Here is a 13,354-nt window from a genome sequence, read left to right as displayed (position 1 = left end):
CGCAACTATTCTTGCGACTATTCTTGGACGTGCGACAATTCTTTTGACGCCCGCAACGATTCTTGCGACTATTCTTGCAACAATTTTTGAACGTGCGACTATTCTTGCGACAATTTTTTGACTCACGGCGAATTTTTCCGTGGCAAATTTTTTCATCCATTTTTCGAAACAATCCATGCCCGGCGAAACATTTCGTCCATCACTAATTTACACCACTGGGCTTATCAATTTTCGAGTTTGGGAATTAGGGAGTTTTTTTCTAATTCAAATAAACTCACATTTTCAAAAAATTTGAATGCTTTGTTATTTATTAATAAGGAAAACTAATTTGAATAAAAACAACTAAAATACCTTAAAAACTCTAGAATTGAAAATATGGCTTGACTTGCCTTGGACAAATCCTACTGACTTCTTTTAGCTGGTGAATTTTTGAATTACAATTTTTCCAATTTTCACACTTATACCACTGCCAAAAATGTGAGTTTGGAACCATAGATTGAATTTTGGGAGTTTTAACACAAAAAAATTTGAACCCAAACATTGATACATTACCATTTTCAAATCAAACCTCATCAAAGCCAAGGTGGGAGATTTACTTACTAAGGCAGATTTTCCTATTATGGCTATTTTTGCCTTTTTAATAGATTACATTCGAGTTGTACCCGACACAACATGCTGCGTAATTATATATCTTTCAGGAGATTCAGGATACAGTGGGACTAATGTATGAAAGGTACTTACATGAATACAACGCTGAGGAGATTGCATTGATACACATACCCCAGCAGCCTACTTCCACTCCTCTTTCATAGGTTAGATATGCTGTGGAGTTATGTTCTGCATAGGGGTTTCCATGGTATACGATCTGGAGATAATAAAGGACAAAAAAAGCTCAGGAAAACTGGTTATAATTGTCGGTGAGTAATGTCTCATTTCCCTTATGAGACAAAAAGCATATCTGTAGACCAGTGATCCCCAACCAGTGGCTCGAGGGCAACATGTTTCTCCTCAACCCCTTGGATGTTGCTCTCAGTGCCCCCAAACCAGGGAGTTATTTTTGAATTTTTAATCTAGAACCAAAAGGCTCTTCGTGTCGACACAAATAAATTGCTGATTGTCTTATCCATTAAGAATCATTTAATATCCATTGTCATTAATGCCAAATGGTTCCTTAGGCTACTGGCAACTGTACCTCATGCTTTCCATGCTGCTTACAAATGTATATGAAACATTTATATAGGAAACAAGAGGAATACACTTAGGAGAAGTGATCTAGGGGTTTTTGTAGATAACAAGCTATCTAATTCCAGGCAGTGTCATTCTGTGGCTACTAAAGCAAATAAAGTGCTGTCTTGTATAAAAAGGGCAGTGACTCAAAGGATGAGAACATAATTTTGCCCCTTTATAGGTCCCTGGTAAGGCCTCACCTTGAGTATGCGGTGCAGTTTTGGGCTCCAGTCCTTAAGAAGGATATTAATGAGCTGGAGAGAGTGCAGAGACTGCAACTAAACTGGTAAAGGGGATGGAAGGGTTAAACTATGAGGTTAGACTGTCAGGGTTAAGGTTGTTTTCTCTGGAAAAGAGGCGCTTGCGAGGGGACATGATTACTCTGTACAAGTACATTAGAGGGGATTATAGGCAGATAGGGGGGGGGTTCTTTTTTCCCATAAAATCAATCAACGCATCCCCGGCTTCATCTCGGTCCACCAGAAATCCATGCGGGATCGACTGGTGGACCGCGATCAATGAATTAGTCATCCCTGTTATAGAGGAAATGCTAATCAGGGAAAGAATTGCTTATTTCAAAATATATTGTTGGGAATGCCAAAGTTAGTTTGTTGGGCCTCCAAATAATAGATCCCATACCTATATATGTTATTGGCTATATTTACATATATAACTGACTGTGTATCCGTTTACATATCAGTGATCCATTCAAGCTTAGCCACGGACATGATATTTCCCATTTTAAAGCTTGTATATTTAGGACGGGTGCATGATAAAATAGGGCAATGAACACAAAGGAACGCACCATTCATTACTGCCGCACATGATGTAAAGGAATAAGCATTGGGCTTGATGAATGTGTCTCATTCTCCATAGTTGTTGTTGCATGACTTCTGTATCTGTGACTATAAAAAAGATCAGCTGATGTAATATTGACTTACTGTATAGGGCTGGCTAGGGCCTTATGTATGGGGCTGTTATGAAAGTCTCAGGATAAGTGTCTTCTCTAACCTTTCTACCTTTAAAAAAGTTCCTTCAGAAGTGTCTGTTGGGTCCCCTGGTGGTAACTCCATGATGTATGTTCTTATTGGGAGTCCAGGAGGCCCAGTAAGGGTCCCTAGTAGCCCCGGGAACAGGCAGTACCACTGACAGCAGTAGGGCCGACAAGGCAAGTTCTACTGACAAAGACATTATATGGAATATATGGCACAGTTATACTGAGGAGCATTTACCTGGCCCATAAAGTCCGTAAAGAACAACATATTCGAAAGGAAAGCGGTCCATCCAATTAAGTGGCTCAGGCACAGGTAGCGATAATGAGCAGGCATGGTAAAAAGAGCACTGATCAGTGATTTAACCGTCATCCGTTTTTGCACCTGAAACAGAAGCGTCAAAAAGGTACCGTTAAATATGTATATGAAACCATAGCCATTAAAATCATGTATTGTTTTGAACGGTGGTCCCAATTCAGCCGAGAACTAAAAAAATAATTAAATACTGATCTGCTTCATTCATTTTCCGGTCACTACTGGTTTCCCAGGCCCTACTGGAGTTCTGCAGCCCAATGTTCCTGTAGGGACCCATAGGGTTAAGCTCCCTATGGTGTTATCCCTTATTCTTTATCTAATCTGTATTGTTATAGGGCAGAGCCCTCTGATCTCAGGTTACTGTTATTAGGCTGCCCTCTATAGGTTTAGCCCAGGTTGACCACTCCCCTTGGCAGACTATATAGTGTCTTGCACAAGGAAGTGGCTTCCTCTTTTGGCTGCATGCTGTGTTCTGGACAGATCCCAACTGAGCCTGGACCAGAACATAGGCCCAGAAGCCATTTGTACCCTAGGGGACCACCTACCCTAGTGCTAAGTCGGGGACAGGGCCCCGTGAACGAGGTTAAGCCAGCACAGACAGATTTGTTATAGCACCCTCTAGGAGAGGTGATTGTAGTCAGGTTATTTAGTAAGGGCAGTCTATAGCCCCAACCAGGAGTTGTAACAAAGGGTTTAGTCCACCCCGGCTCTGTAGTCGTTCTTTAGGGACCGGTTTTATTAGACGCCAGGTACCAGTGTTAGGAGCTCTCCCCTGGACCACAGTCGGCCGGAACACTCCCTTCTGAAAGGTCTATATCTCAGGTGTCAACTAATCCTCTGTGCATCCTCCAAGTGGGTTATTCTGTGCCTAAAGTGTCACATCTGCTGTACTATCTGTGACATCATACACTGCTGTGTCTGTGAGTATACCCTGCTGCACTATAAAGTTGTGCCTTTGTCCAATAAATTGTACCATAGTTATTAAGCAAGAATCCTCTGGCGTCCATTATTCTCTATTTGCACTACACACCTCAGCTAGTTGTAGTTCAACTACACCCTCAGCTCCATCTAATTCTCCCATATAGCGGAGGCTCACCCCTTTGTATTAAGTGTCGCAATGTAACCCATGCTCCCATTATCACTACTAGCCTGGGTTTGGTAAATTGGGTCAGAAAAGCGTTACATTCCATTATAACTTGCCCAGGATGTTACACTTGTTGTAAGTAGAGTGCTATTCCAACAGTAGGGTTGCCACCTACCCGGTTTTAACCCAAAACTCCCTGCCTGTTTTCTTTTAGATTGACATAACGATGGGCCAATCGCCCCTGATGGCATCAGCCCCACCCCCTGACATCACCTGTCCCACCCCCGCCCAGGTTTCTGAGAATCGGAAGGTGGTAACCCTAGCCAACAGGCAGCACCGGGGATGGTTCCTGGGGACAAGAATGGCCTACACCCCTTGTCACCCAGTCATAAAAAGCTGTATAATAAAAGTCCTTTCAAAATTAAACATGAAACCCCTAATTGTTTTTTTAATTAAATCATCCATACCCGTTATAAATGTATTTAAAAATCTGAGCTGTCAATCATATATTGCCTGCCCCGCCTCTATGCCGCAGGCCCTAAATTGAATTTGCTGTGGGACCCAGTAACATCTGGTTTTGTCATTTTTCCTTAAAGGAGAAGGAAAGGCTAATATAGAGTTAATCTCAAGCTGCAGGCATACCTGCAGTTCTCTCAATAGTGCCCTAATGTCTCCCCATATTTCTCCCATTCAGATGATCAGAAGCCAAACAGGAAGAAAAAACGCTGAGCTGTGTAAAGAAAGTTCCCATAATGCCTCACTCCTGCACTGACACTGAGACCAAGTGAACATGCTCAGTTAGTAAGACTATGGGGCAGATTTATTAAGATTTGAGCGCTCCGAGCGTATTTTCGGGCAATTTTTAAATGCTTGTGCGATTTTTAACGACTCCCGCGCGCCTTTTTCATATGCTTGTGTGACTTTTTCGTACGATTGCACGCAAAAAATCGGAAAGGTTTTCCCACTGTTTACAATTGTTCGGTATGAAAATTTTGGGACTTTCGGTCGCCAATACGATATTATCGTGACTAATACAATTTTCTCGTAAGCATTTTCGCAATATTTGCGATCTTCAGAATTTATCGTATCCAATCCAAATTTTTCCCATTCGGGATTCGAACCCGTGTTTTAATGAATCGGCCCCTATGAGGAAGCTTCCTGCTGATTGGCTCAGATCCACATTCCTAAGGGGGGGAGTGAGTTCTTAGCATTCTTGAGGGAGGGGGGAGCAGGAGAGGGGAGAGAGCAGAAAGCTGCGTGTCTGTGGCACAGGAATTACAGATACAAGAAATCTTTTGACAGAGTGCAGCATTACTGTGAGTGCTTATGGCTGTATTTACATAGACCTTTCTGATAAAGCTTATTTAGTTTTTACCTTTCTTTCTCCTTTAAGATACAAAGGAGGTTTATATCTTCCTATGGCTATTATGTCAGAATACAGGCCACACTGTAACCCATATTGTAGCAGAAATGAAACACCCAGAGGTCTACATTGAAGTAATCAAAGCCGACCTGTTCATATACAGTATGTATTGTTATAAATCCACCAAGTCAGTTACAGTTGGTTGTGCTTGTGGATAATGGCGAGGCGGAGGGAGGCAGTTATTGATTTCCCAGTTGTAACCATCTCCTGCTGGGATTCTACAATGTCCCCGTGCCCCACACAAGCCCACAATGCACTTTTCTATAAATGCAGCCATTCATTCAAACAATCAAGGTGTACAAAGAACAGCAATAGAAAGTCGCTTTTCATTTCCTCAACACATTGAGTAAATAAGAAGTTCTGCGCAACATATTGTCAATAAAACATGAAATTGGAGACAAGTCATTATATAGGAAAAGGGGTAAATGTGCCACGAGTCAGGTGATAATTTTTATTGTAAAACCCAAGACTCTATGGGGGTTATGTAATAAAAGACACTAAGTTTGCCCAGGAGCAGTAACCCATAGCAACCAATCAGCACGTAACATTTACAAGCCACCTGTTTAAAAGCAAACACCTTGTTGATTACTATGGGTTATTGCTTCAGGGCAACTTAGTGCCTTTTATTACATATGGGGGTATAGGTCACAGTAGTAAACAAACTATAGGTATCGGACCCCTTATCTGGAAACCCATTATCCAGAAAGTTCTGAATTACGGAAAGTCCATCTCCCATAGACTCCATTTTAATCAAATAATTCACATTTTTAAACATGATTCCCTTTTCTCTGTAATAATAAAACAATACCTGTACTTGATCCCAACTAAGATATAATTACCCCTTATTGGGGGCAGAACAGCCCTATTGGGTTTATTTAATGGTTAAATGATCCCCTTTTCTCTGTAATAATAAAACAGTACCTGTACTTGATCCCAACTAAGATATAATTACCCCTTATTGGGGGCAGAACAGCCCTATTGGGTTTATTTAATGGTTAAATGATTCCCTTTTCTCTGTAATAATAAAACAGTACCTGTAATTGATCCCAACTAAGATATAATTACCCCTTATTGGGGGTAGAACAGCCCTATTGGGTTTATTTCATGGTTAAATGATTCCCTTTTCTCTGTAATAATAAAACAGTACCTGTACTTGATCCCAACTAAGATATAATTACCCCTCATTGGGGGCAGAACAGTCCTATTGGGTTTATTTAATGGTTAAATGATTCCCTTTTCTCTGTAATAATAAAACAGTACCTGTACTTGATCCCAACTAAGATATAATTACCCCTTATTGGGGGCAGAACAATCCTATTGGGTTTAATTAATGTTTTATTGATTTTTTTGTAGACTTAAGGTATGGAGATCCAAATTACGGAAAGACCCCTTATCCGGAATACCCTTGGTCCCGAGCATTCTGGATAATGGATCCTATACCTGTACTTGATCCCAACTAAGCTGCATGAATCCATATTGATGGCAAAACAATCCTATTGGGTTTATTTCATGTTTAAATGTTGTTTTACAGACTTAAGGTATGGTGATCCATATTACAGAAAGATCCCTTATCCAGAAAACCCCAGGTCCTGAGCATTCTGGATAACAGGTCCCATACCTGTACATCCCATTGCTGTAGCTATAATAAGTGTTTGTATTTAGCTTATCATTTTTGTGCTTTAGCAATTCTGACTGAATCCTGACTATTATATTTTTCTGCCATTTTGCAGCAAACAGAGAACAATTACTCTCCTTATTGAGCCTAAATAATGTGTTTTACGGTTATTGCCGAGCAACTTGCAGCAATTCTCTTGAGTAGAAAGTGCAGGCATTTTATACAGGATGGAGCCTCTCAGCTGGGCAATGTTATTTTTGGTTCTATAAACACATCCATGATTGGAGGGAAAGATATATAAGTGCACAAAATGCTTGCAGGGGCCATTAGAGTAAAAGCAACATTTTACTCCATTACCAACACTGGGAGTGGGGCTGGCGTACACCCTGCTATTATACACACACATCTAGGGATCGTGCCATGGAAATGTAGAGCAATTTGCCTCTATATTCTTCCTTATCAAACAACATACTGTATATAGTGAATTTAAATCACATTTATTTCAGTCCCTGGGAAGTTTAATGGTGCACCCTAAGTGCATTATCGCGACACCAGAGAAGCCCCATATTACTGTATCTTAGAAACCAAAGTGAGTTGGTACTACTTATGGGTAAGTCCCTGGATTATAAGATTGAATTTCTGGCCTGATATCTCTTGTGTTATCCAGGTTTTAGAAGGGGCTGTTCGGTTAAATAGCCCCTGCCTGGTTTCTGCAAGGTAAACATCCCCCCAAAGTAACTGGTTCATCCACAAATGTCACTTGTCTACCACCACCACTGTTTAAAATAACCCATAGCAAAGCTGATTACTAGGTCTGGGCATACTCTGCCTTTTTATTACATTATACAGGGATCTCCAACCTTTCTTACTCGTGAGCCACAGTCAAATGTAAAAAGACTTGGGGAGCAACACAAGCGCCATAAAAGTTCAAGGAGGAGCCAAATAAGGGCTAAGATTGGCTATTAGGGGCCTCTATGCACACTATCAGCTTACAGGGGGCTTTATTTGGTAGGAAATCTTGTTTTTATTCAACCAAAACTTGCCCCCAAGTCAGGAATTCAAAAATAACTCCCTGGTTTGGGGGCACTGAGAGCAACATCCAAGGGGTTGGGGAGCAACATGTTGCCCCCAGGCCACTGGTTGGTGATCACTGCATTATACCATAGGGTTAATTGACAACCACAGGTGCAATTTCAAGCACAATATTGTTTTTACCCAAAATGCATCATTCCTCCCTCATGATTTCACCGTAATATTAGTTTGCCAATGCACTTTGATGTGAATTGGATACAAAACACACTGAAAATCTGATGTGTGCACCCTAATGCTTTGGTGAAATGGCCCCGTGGCCATTATATAGCTGCACTGTACATTCCATTTGGCTGGTATAACATTTAAAGGGGTTCGTAGCCACAGTTGCTCTATACATTGCTGAGTAAAGCAGTTATAGAGTTATACACTGTGCCGCCTCCATAATTGCACCTATTATTATACATTTCCCGTGCATTTTCTAAACATACAGCTGTTAGAATGTTCCTAATTTTGTTTTGCTTCCCCTAATAATGAGTTTACTATAACATATATTAGTTCCCTGTCTATCCAATAATACTTGCCGCTAGGAGCCATGAAACCTCCATGGAAATGTTCCTGATGAGTAAAGTGCCTTTGCATTATTAGGTTTAGGCACAATAAATAACATTCAGTTCAGCATTACACGACAATAGAACAACTTCATCTGAACGGAACCCACAGTTTAGCAGAACAGAAATCCAATGAATGTGAAACATAAAAACCGTGAATTATAAAGATCCCTTTCACCTGATGTGCAATTATGGCAGCTGCCAAATATATGTATATATTGTATCCCCTACTGTGAACAGTGCTTGCAGCCAGAACATTCCATTGTTTCCCATTTTTAGCAGCTCGTTCAGAAATGTGAAGAACATTCAAGTAGTTTCTTCTCGTTTCTTTGAGGGGGTGGGGGTAAAATGTCATTTCTATTCAAATAAAGTATAAGGCAGGAAAACCTTTACCTAGGGCTACATTATGATTAAGTCTCCTATTTTGCAGCCTTCGGCTACTTCTATAAATTCACAGACAAATGAGGCCACCAGTTAAGTAACTTGAATGCTCACAGTGCCTGCTCAGGGGAACCCCTACCCTTCATGGGCCACTTGTACCTGTCTGATGCCGCTAGTTTGTGGGGGGTAGCAAAATTAAGGGTAGGAGAGAGGCTGGGTTGGAGGACTACTAAACTCTAGCCAGGAGCCCCCAACCTTTTATTCGTGTGAGCCACATTCAAATGGAAAAAGTTTTAGGGAGCAACACAAGCATCCCAATAGATCAGGGGGTTGTCAAATAAGCTATGATTGGCTATTTGGTAGCCCTTATGTGGAAGGGCAGCCTACAGGAGGCTCTGTTTGGCAGTACACTAGGTTTTTATGCAACCAAAACTTGCCTCCAAGCCAGGAATTCAATAATAAGCAGCTGCTTTGAGGCCACTGGGCGCCTACAAGAGGCCCTGTTTGGCATTATACTTGGTTTTTATGCTACCAAAAATTACCAGAAAGTCAAAAATGATCACTTGCTATAAGGCCACTGTGAGCAACATCCAAGGGGTTTGGGAGCAACATGTTGCCCCAGAGCCACTGGTTGGGGATCATTGCTCTAGGCCAGGGATTCCCAACCTTTTTTTTTTACTCGTGAGCCACAGTCAACTGTAAAAAGACTTGGAGAGCAACACAAGCCCCATAAAAGTTCATGGAGGTGCCAAATAAGGGCTAAGATTGGCTATTAGGGCCTCTATGCACACTATCAGCTTACAGGGGCTTTATTTGGTAGGAAATCTTGTTTTTATTCAACCAAAACTTGCCACCAAGTCAGGAATTCAAAAATAACTACCTGGTTTGGGGGCACTGAGAGCAACATCCAAGGGGTTGGGGAGCAACATGTTGCCCCCGAGCCACTGGTTGGGGATCACTGCTCTAGGCCCTGTCCCCCTACCACCCACTGGGTAGCCACACTCTTCTTACCATGCCATACAACAGAAGGCATATTTATTGTAGCAGTGATGTTGGCTTACACACTATAATGAATATGCCCCTAGGGGTCACTTACAAACACAAGTGCAGTGTGCAAAGTTCAGCCACAAATCTTCATGTTTTACCCATAATGCAGCTTTTGAACCATAATTGAAGTTTAAACGTGACCACCCTCTGAACTGTTTTCAGCTCAGTTGCAGAAAATTCACCAAAACATATACAATTGCCGTCATGTTTTGATGCAGATCATGAGTTAGTTGTATTTTCAGAATGGGGGGGGGGGTGTTGCATTACTTCCTGAGCGTCCATTTAATACATTTAATATGGTGTTTGCATCCAACTGGGCACAAGTCTAGTTTGACACAACTGTTGTGGGGACCCTGGAGCTAGTGTCAGGGCCAGAGTGATGGTAGCTCCAGGGCTTCCCTCTCCATCAGGGAGAAAGTGAAGCAAGGTGCTTGTGTCCATACAGGCCCCTGTAATTACATGGCAGCCAATGTGCCCACCTTCTGATGAAGGATTCACAACTTCAACTATTAATGTTGGGGAACCCTTGAGCTCCAGTATTCCCACCTGTGGGCCTATGGGTTGTGCCAATAGCGCACCAGACTTGCTGCCAGTAAATAGGATGCAAACGCCATTGACACAAACCACACTCTGAAAACCCTAGGCGCATCTTGCAGTGCTATCTGCTGTCATACTACTGGTTTATGTTACACTTTATGATTTATAGAAACCATCACTTCCCTGCAGAACTAGAGCTATCTTTCAGAATGACAGTTTTTCCTATCTCAGTCCATAGCAGAGCATATTTTTCTACTCATAACCTTTCAAACATCATCGCTGGTTCCGTTTCCGATTTATTCTTCTATGACAGTGCTGTCCAACTTCTGCGGTGCCGAGGGCCGGAATTTCTCTAGCATACATGGTGGAGGGCCGCTAATGGAAGCCAGTTTTGGCCACTCCCCTTTTTTAACCACACCCATTTTATCACAATGGTGGTAGTGCAGCAAAAACCCAAATGCTTGGTCCTCACTGCGGGGATATCAACAGTTATTCATATATGAAAGAATTATATTATGTAATATTAAGACACACCCTTAAATCCATATGCCTCCTTCTCCCCTGTGGATAGCACAGCAACCCCCAGCAACATAACTACACACCTTAGGGACCATTTAATGGCTATTTCCAACTACTAACAAACTCCCAGAACAAACCCCTGCCAGGTTCACCTCTCACAGTCAGCTTAGGGCAGGTAGAGTATGGCACACACAGGCAGCATAGGGCAGGCAGAGTATGGCACACACAGGCAGCACTCTGCCTCCCTTATGCTGCCTATGTGTGCCATACTCTACCTGCCCTATGCTGACTGTGTGTTCCATACCTTCCCTGCCCTATACTGCCTATGTGCCATACTTTGCCTCCCCTATGGTGCCTGTGTGTGCCATACTCTATCTGCCCTATGCTGCCCGTGTGTGCCATACTCTGCCTGCCATATGCTGCCTGTGTGTTCCATACTTTCCCTGCCTTATCCTGCCTATGTGCCATACTTTGCCTCCCCTATGCTTTCTATGTGTGCCATATACACAGGCAGCATAGTCCAGGCACTACATACAATGTCTGAGGTGTGAACAGTTGAACAATGTGGGTGATTACAGTTTGAGCCTCAGGTGTGAACACTGCAGGGGGTGAACAATGCAGAAACTAAAAGGTGTGAAAAACACAGGGGATTACATGTTTAAACAATACAGAGGGATTACAGGCTGAATCTGAGGTGAGAACCATGCAGGGGGCCAGTTAATCCCAGTACTGATACCATTTAAAGCTTACACAAAGGTAAGCCATCAAAGCAGCTAGACAGGTGGGGGGCCACACCCGCGGGCCGCCAGTTGGACAGCACTGTTCTATGATATATAGCTATTTTTAAAGCAGAATGAGAAAGAATGCAATCTGATTATAGCCTTTCGGCTGTTCTACATTATATTCATGTATGTATGGAACTATGGAAATCCAGACATAACCCACAGCACTCGAACATTATTTATTTCCCATTCTTGGCTTATACTGTAGCTATAGGGTCATGGTGGGTGCAGGAGTATATTTTATATTCTATAGCAAATAATGATCCATCCTTATATGTGATTCACCATCTGACATACTTTGCCCCCGTATAGTAATTGGTTGGAGAATCGCTCCATGGACAATACACTATGGGGCCGATTCATTAAAACACGATTTTGAATCCCGAATGGGAAAAATTCGTATTGGATATGAAAATTTCTGAAGATCGCGACTTTTTCGTCGCCGTCACGACTTTTTCGTATTGAACAATTGTAAACGGCGGAAAAACCTTTCCGACTTTGATCTTTCTGTGCATGATTTTGGAAGCCTCCCATTGGACTCAATGGCACTCTGCAGCTCCAACCCGGCCCAAGGAAAGCCTCCCATAGGGCTCAATGGCACTCTGCAGCTCCAACCCGGCCCAAGGAAAGTCTCCCATAGGGCTCAATGGCACTCTGCAGCTCCAACCCGGCCCAAGGAAAGTCTCCCATAGGGCTCAATGGCACTCTGCAGCTCTAACCCGGCCCAAGGAAAGCCTCCCATAGGGCTCAATGGCACTCTGCAGATCCAACCCGGCCCAAGGAAAGTCACAATACCGAAGCTTGAATGAATCCAAAACTTTCATACTCAATGAAATTGTCGCAAAAATAACAATCATTAAGAAAAAAACGCATTCGGAACGTTCGTGGATTGATAAATCTCCCCCTCTGTCAAGGCATTTGTTTCTCTTGTGTTAGTGATGAAATTCAAACCAGAACAAGTGTCAACAAGTGAATTTGCCCCTTTGTAACCAAAGCCACTGCGCTGGCAAGAACAACGGATCTACTTCATGCTGGGTAAGGATTTACAGAATCCCGTTTGCTACCAAAGAATCTTACTCGGTTACAAGTGGACCTTACCCCCGCCCCTATAACAATAAAGGATCATATCCATTGTGGTGCCCCAAGTCCAAGGATTTAATTCTTTGATAACTTTTCCAGGACTTGTCAGTTGAATAAGGACACCATCTTCCTGTACTGGTTATCTGTACTGGAGTCTGACTCCTCAATCTCCACTTTGTTGTTCTCTAATTCAGAAGAGGTTGATGCTTCATTTACTGCATTATCACCTCCATATCTGTAACCTTCAGTGGCTGCTTCATGGAGCCCTTCTTATTACTGCATGCTGCTTTATGTTCAACCCTCTGGCCACCTGTCCATAGAGATATATATCTGTCTTTAATGCCTCCAAAAAAAGCTAACATCACACAGTGATTAAAGTTCTCTTCTCTGCATGCAACTGCTTGTATGGGAATTGTGCTGCCTATAACAAGCAGATGGTGCCATCAAGAGAGAATGGCTTGGGAACCCTCAGTTTGTCATTCCCAAGTGATACTAGAATTACGGCATCTCTTATATGAAGCGTGTTTCTCGTGCAGATTAATAGATTTTGGGAAGGCCAATTAGCTGTTGCAGTACTTGCTGAGGGGGGCACTGGTTATTACTGCAGTAGTTATTTGTGCAGTGTGGTACAGATTAGAGGAGAATACAAAAAATGAGACAAACAGAACCAGCTACAAAGGCACATAAGTTCAGAGGACTACCTATGAGTCTG

General features: G+C 42.4%; 1 protein-coding gene across 1 annotated transcript in view; it reads right to left on the bottom strand.

Annotated features, from left to right (window-relative positions):
- The window catches only part of slc45a2 (solute carrier family 45 member 2), a 42,162-nt gene that overhangs the window by 6,050 nt on the left and 22,758 nt on the right, over window positions 1-13,354 (bottom strand). The window contains exons 4-5 of the mRNA NM_001011335.1: window positions 2,460-2,603; window positions 742-865 (exon numbers count right to left, since the gene is read on the bottom strand). Of these exons, the coding sequence (NP_001011335.1) occupies window positions 742-865; window positions 2,460-2,603 (268 nt within the window). The remainder of the gene's footprint in view (window positions 1-741; window positions 866-2,459; window positions 2,604-13,354) is intronic.

Source organism: Xenopus tropicalis, chromosome 1 (genome assembly GCF_000004195.4).
Source record: "Xenopus tropicalis strain Nigerian chromosome 1, UCB_Xtro_10.0, whole genome shotgun sequence".
NCBI classification, from domain to species: Eukaryota; Metazoa; Chordata; class Amphibia; order Anura; family Pipidae; genus Xenopus; species Xenopus tropicalis.
Note: the sequence above shows the minus strand (reverse complement) of the source record. Positions and strands in the feature narration are given on the sequence as shown.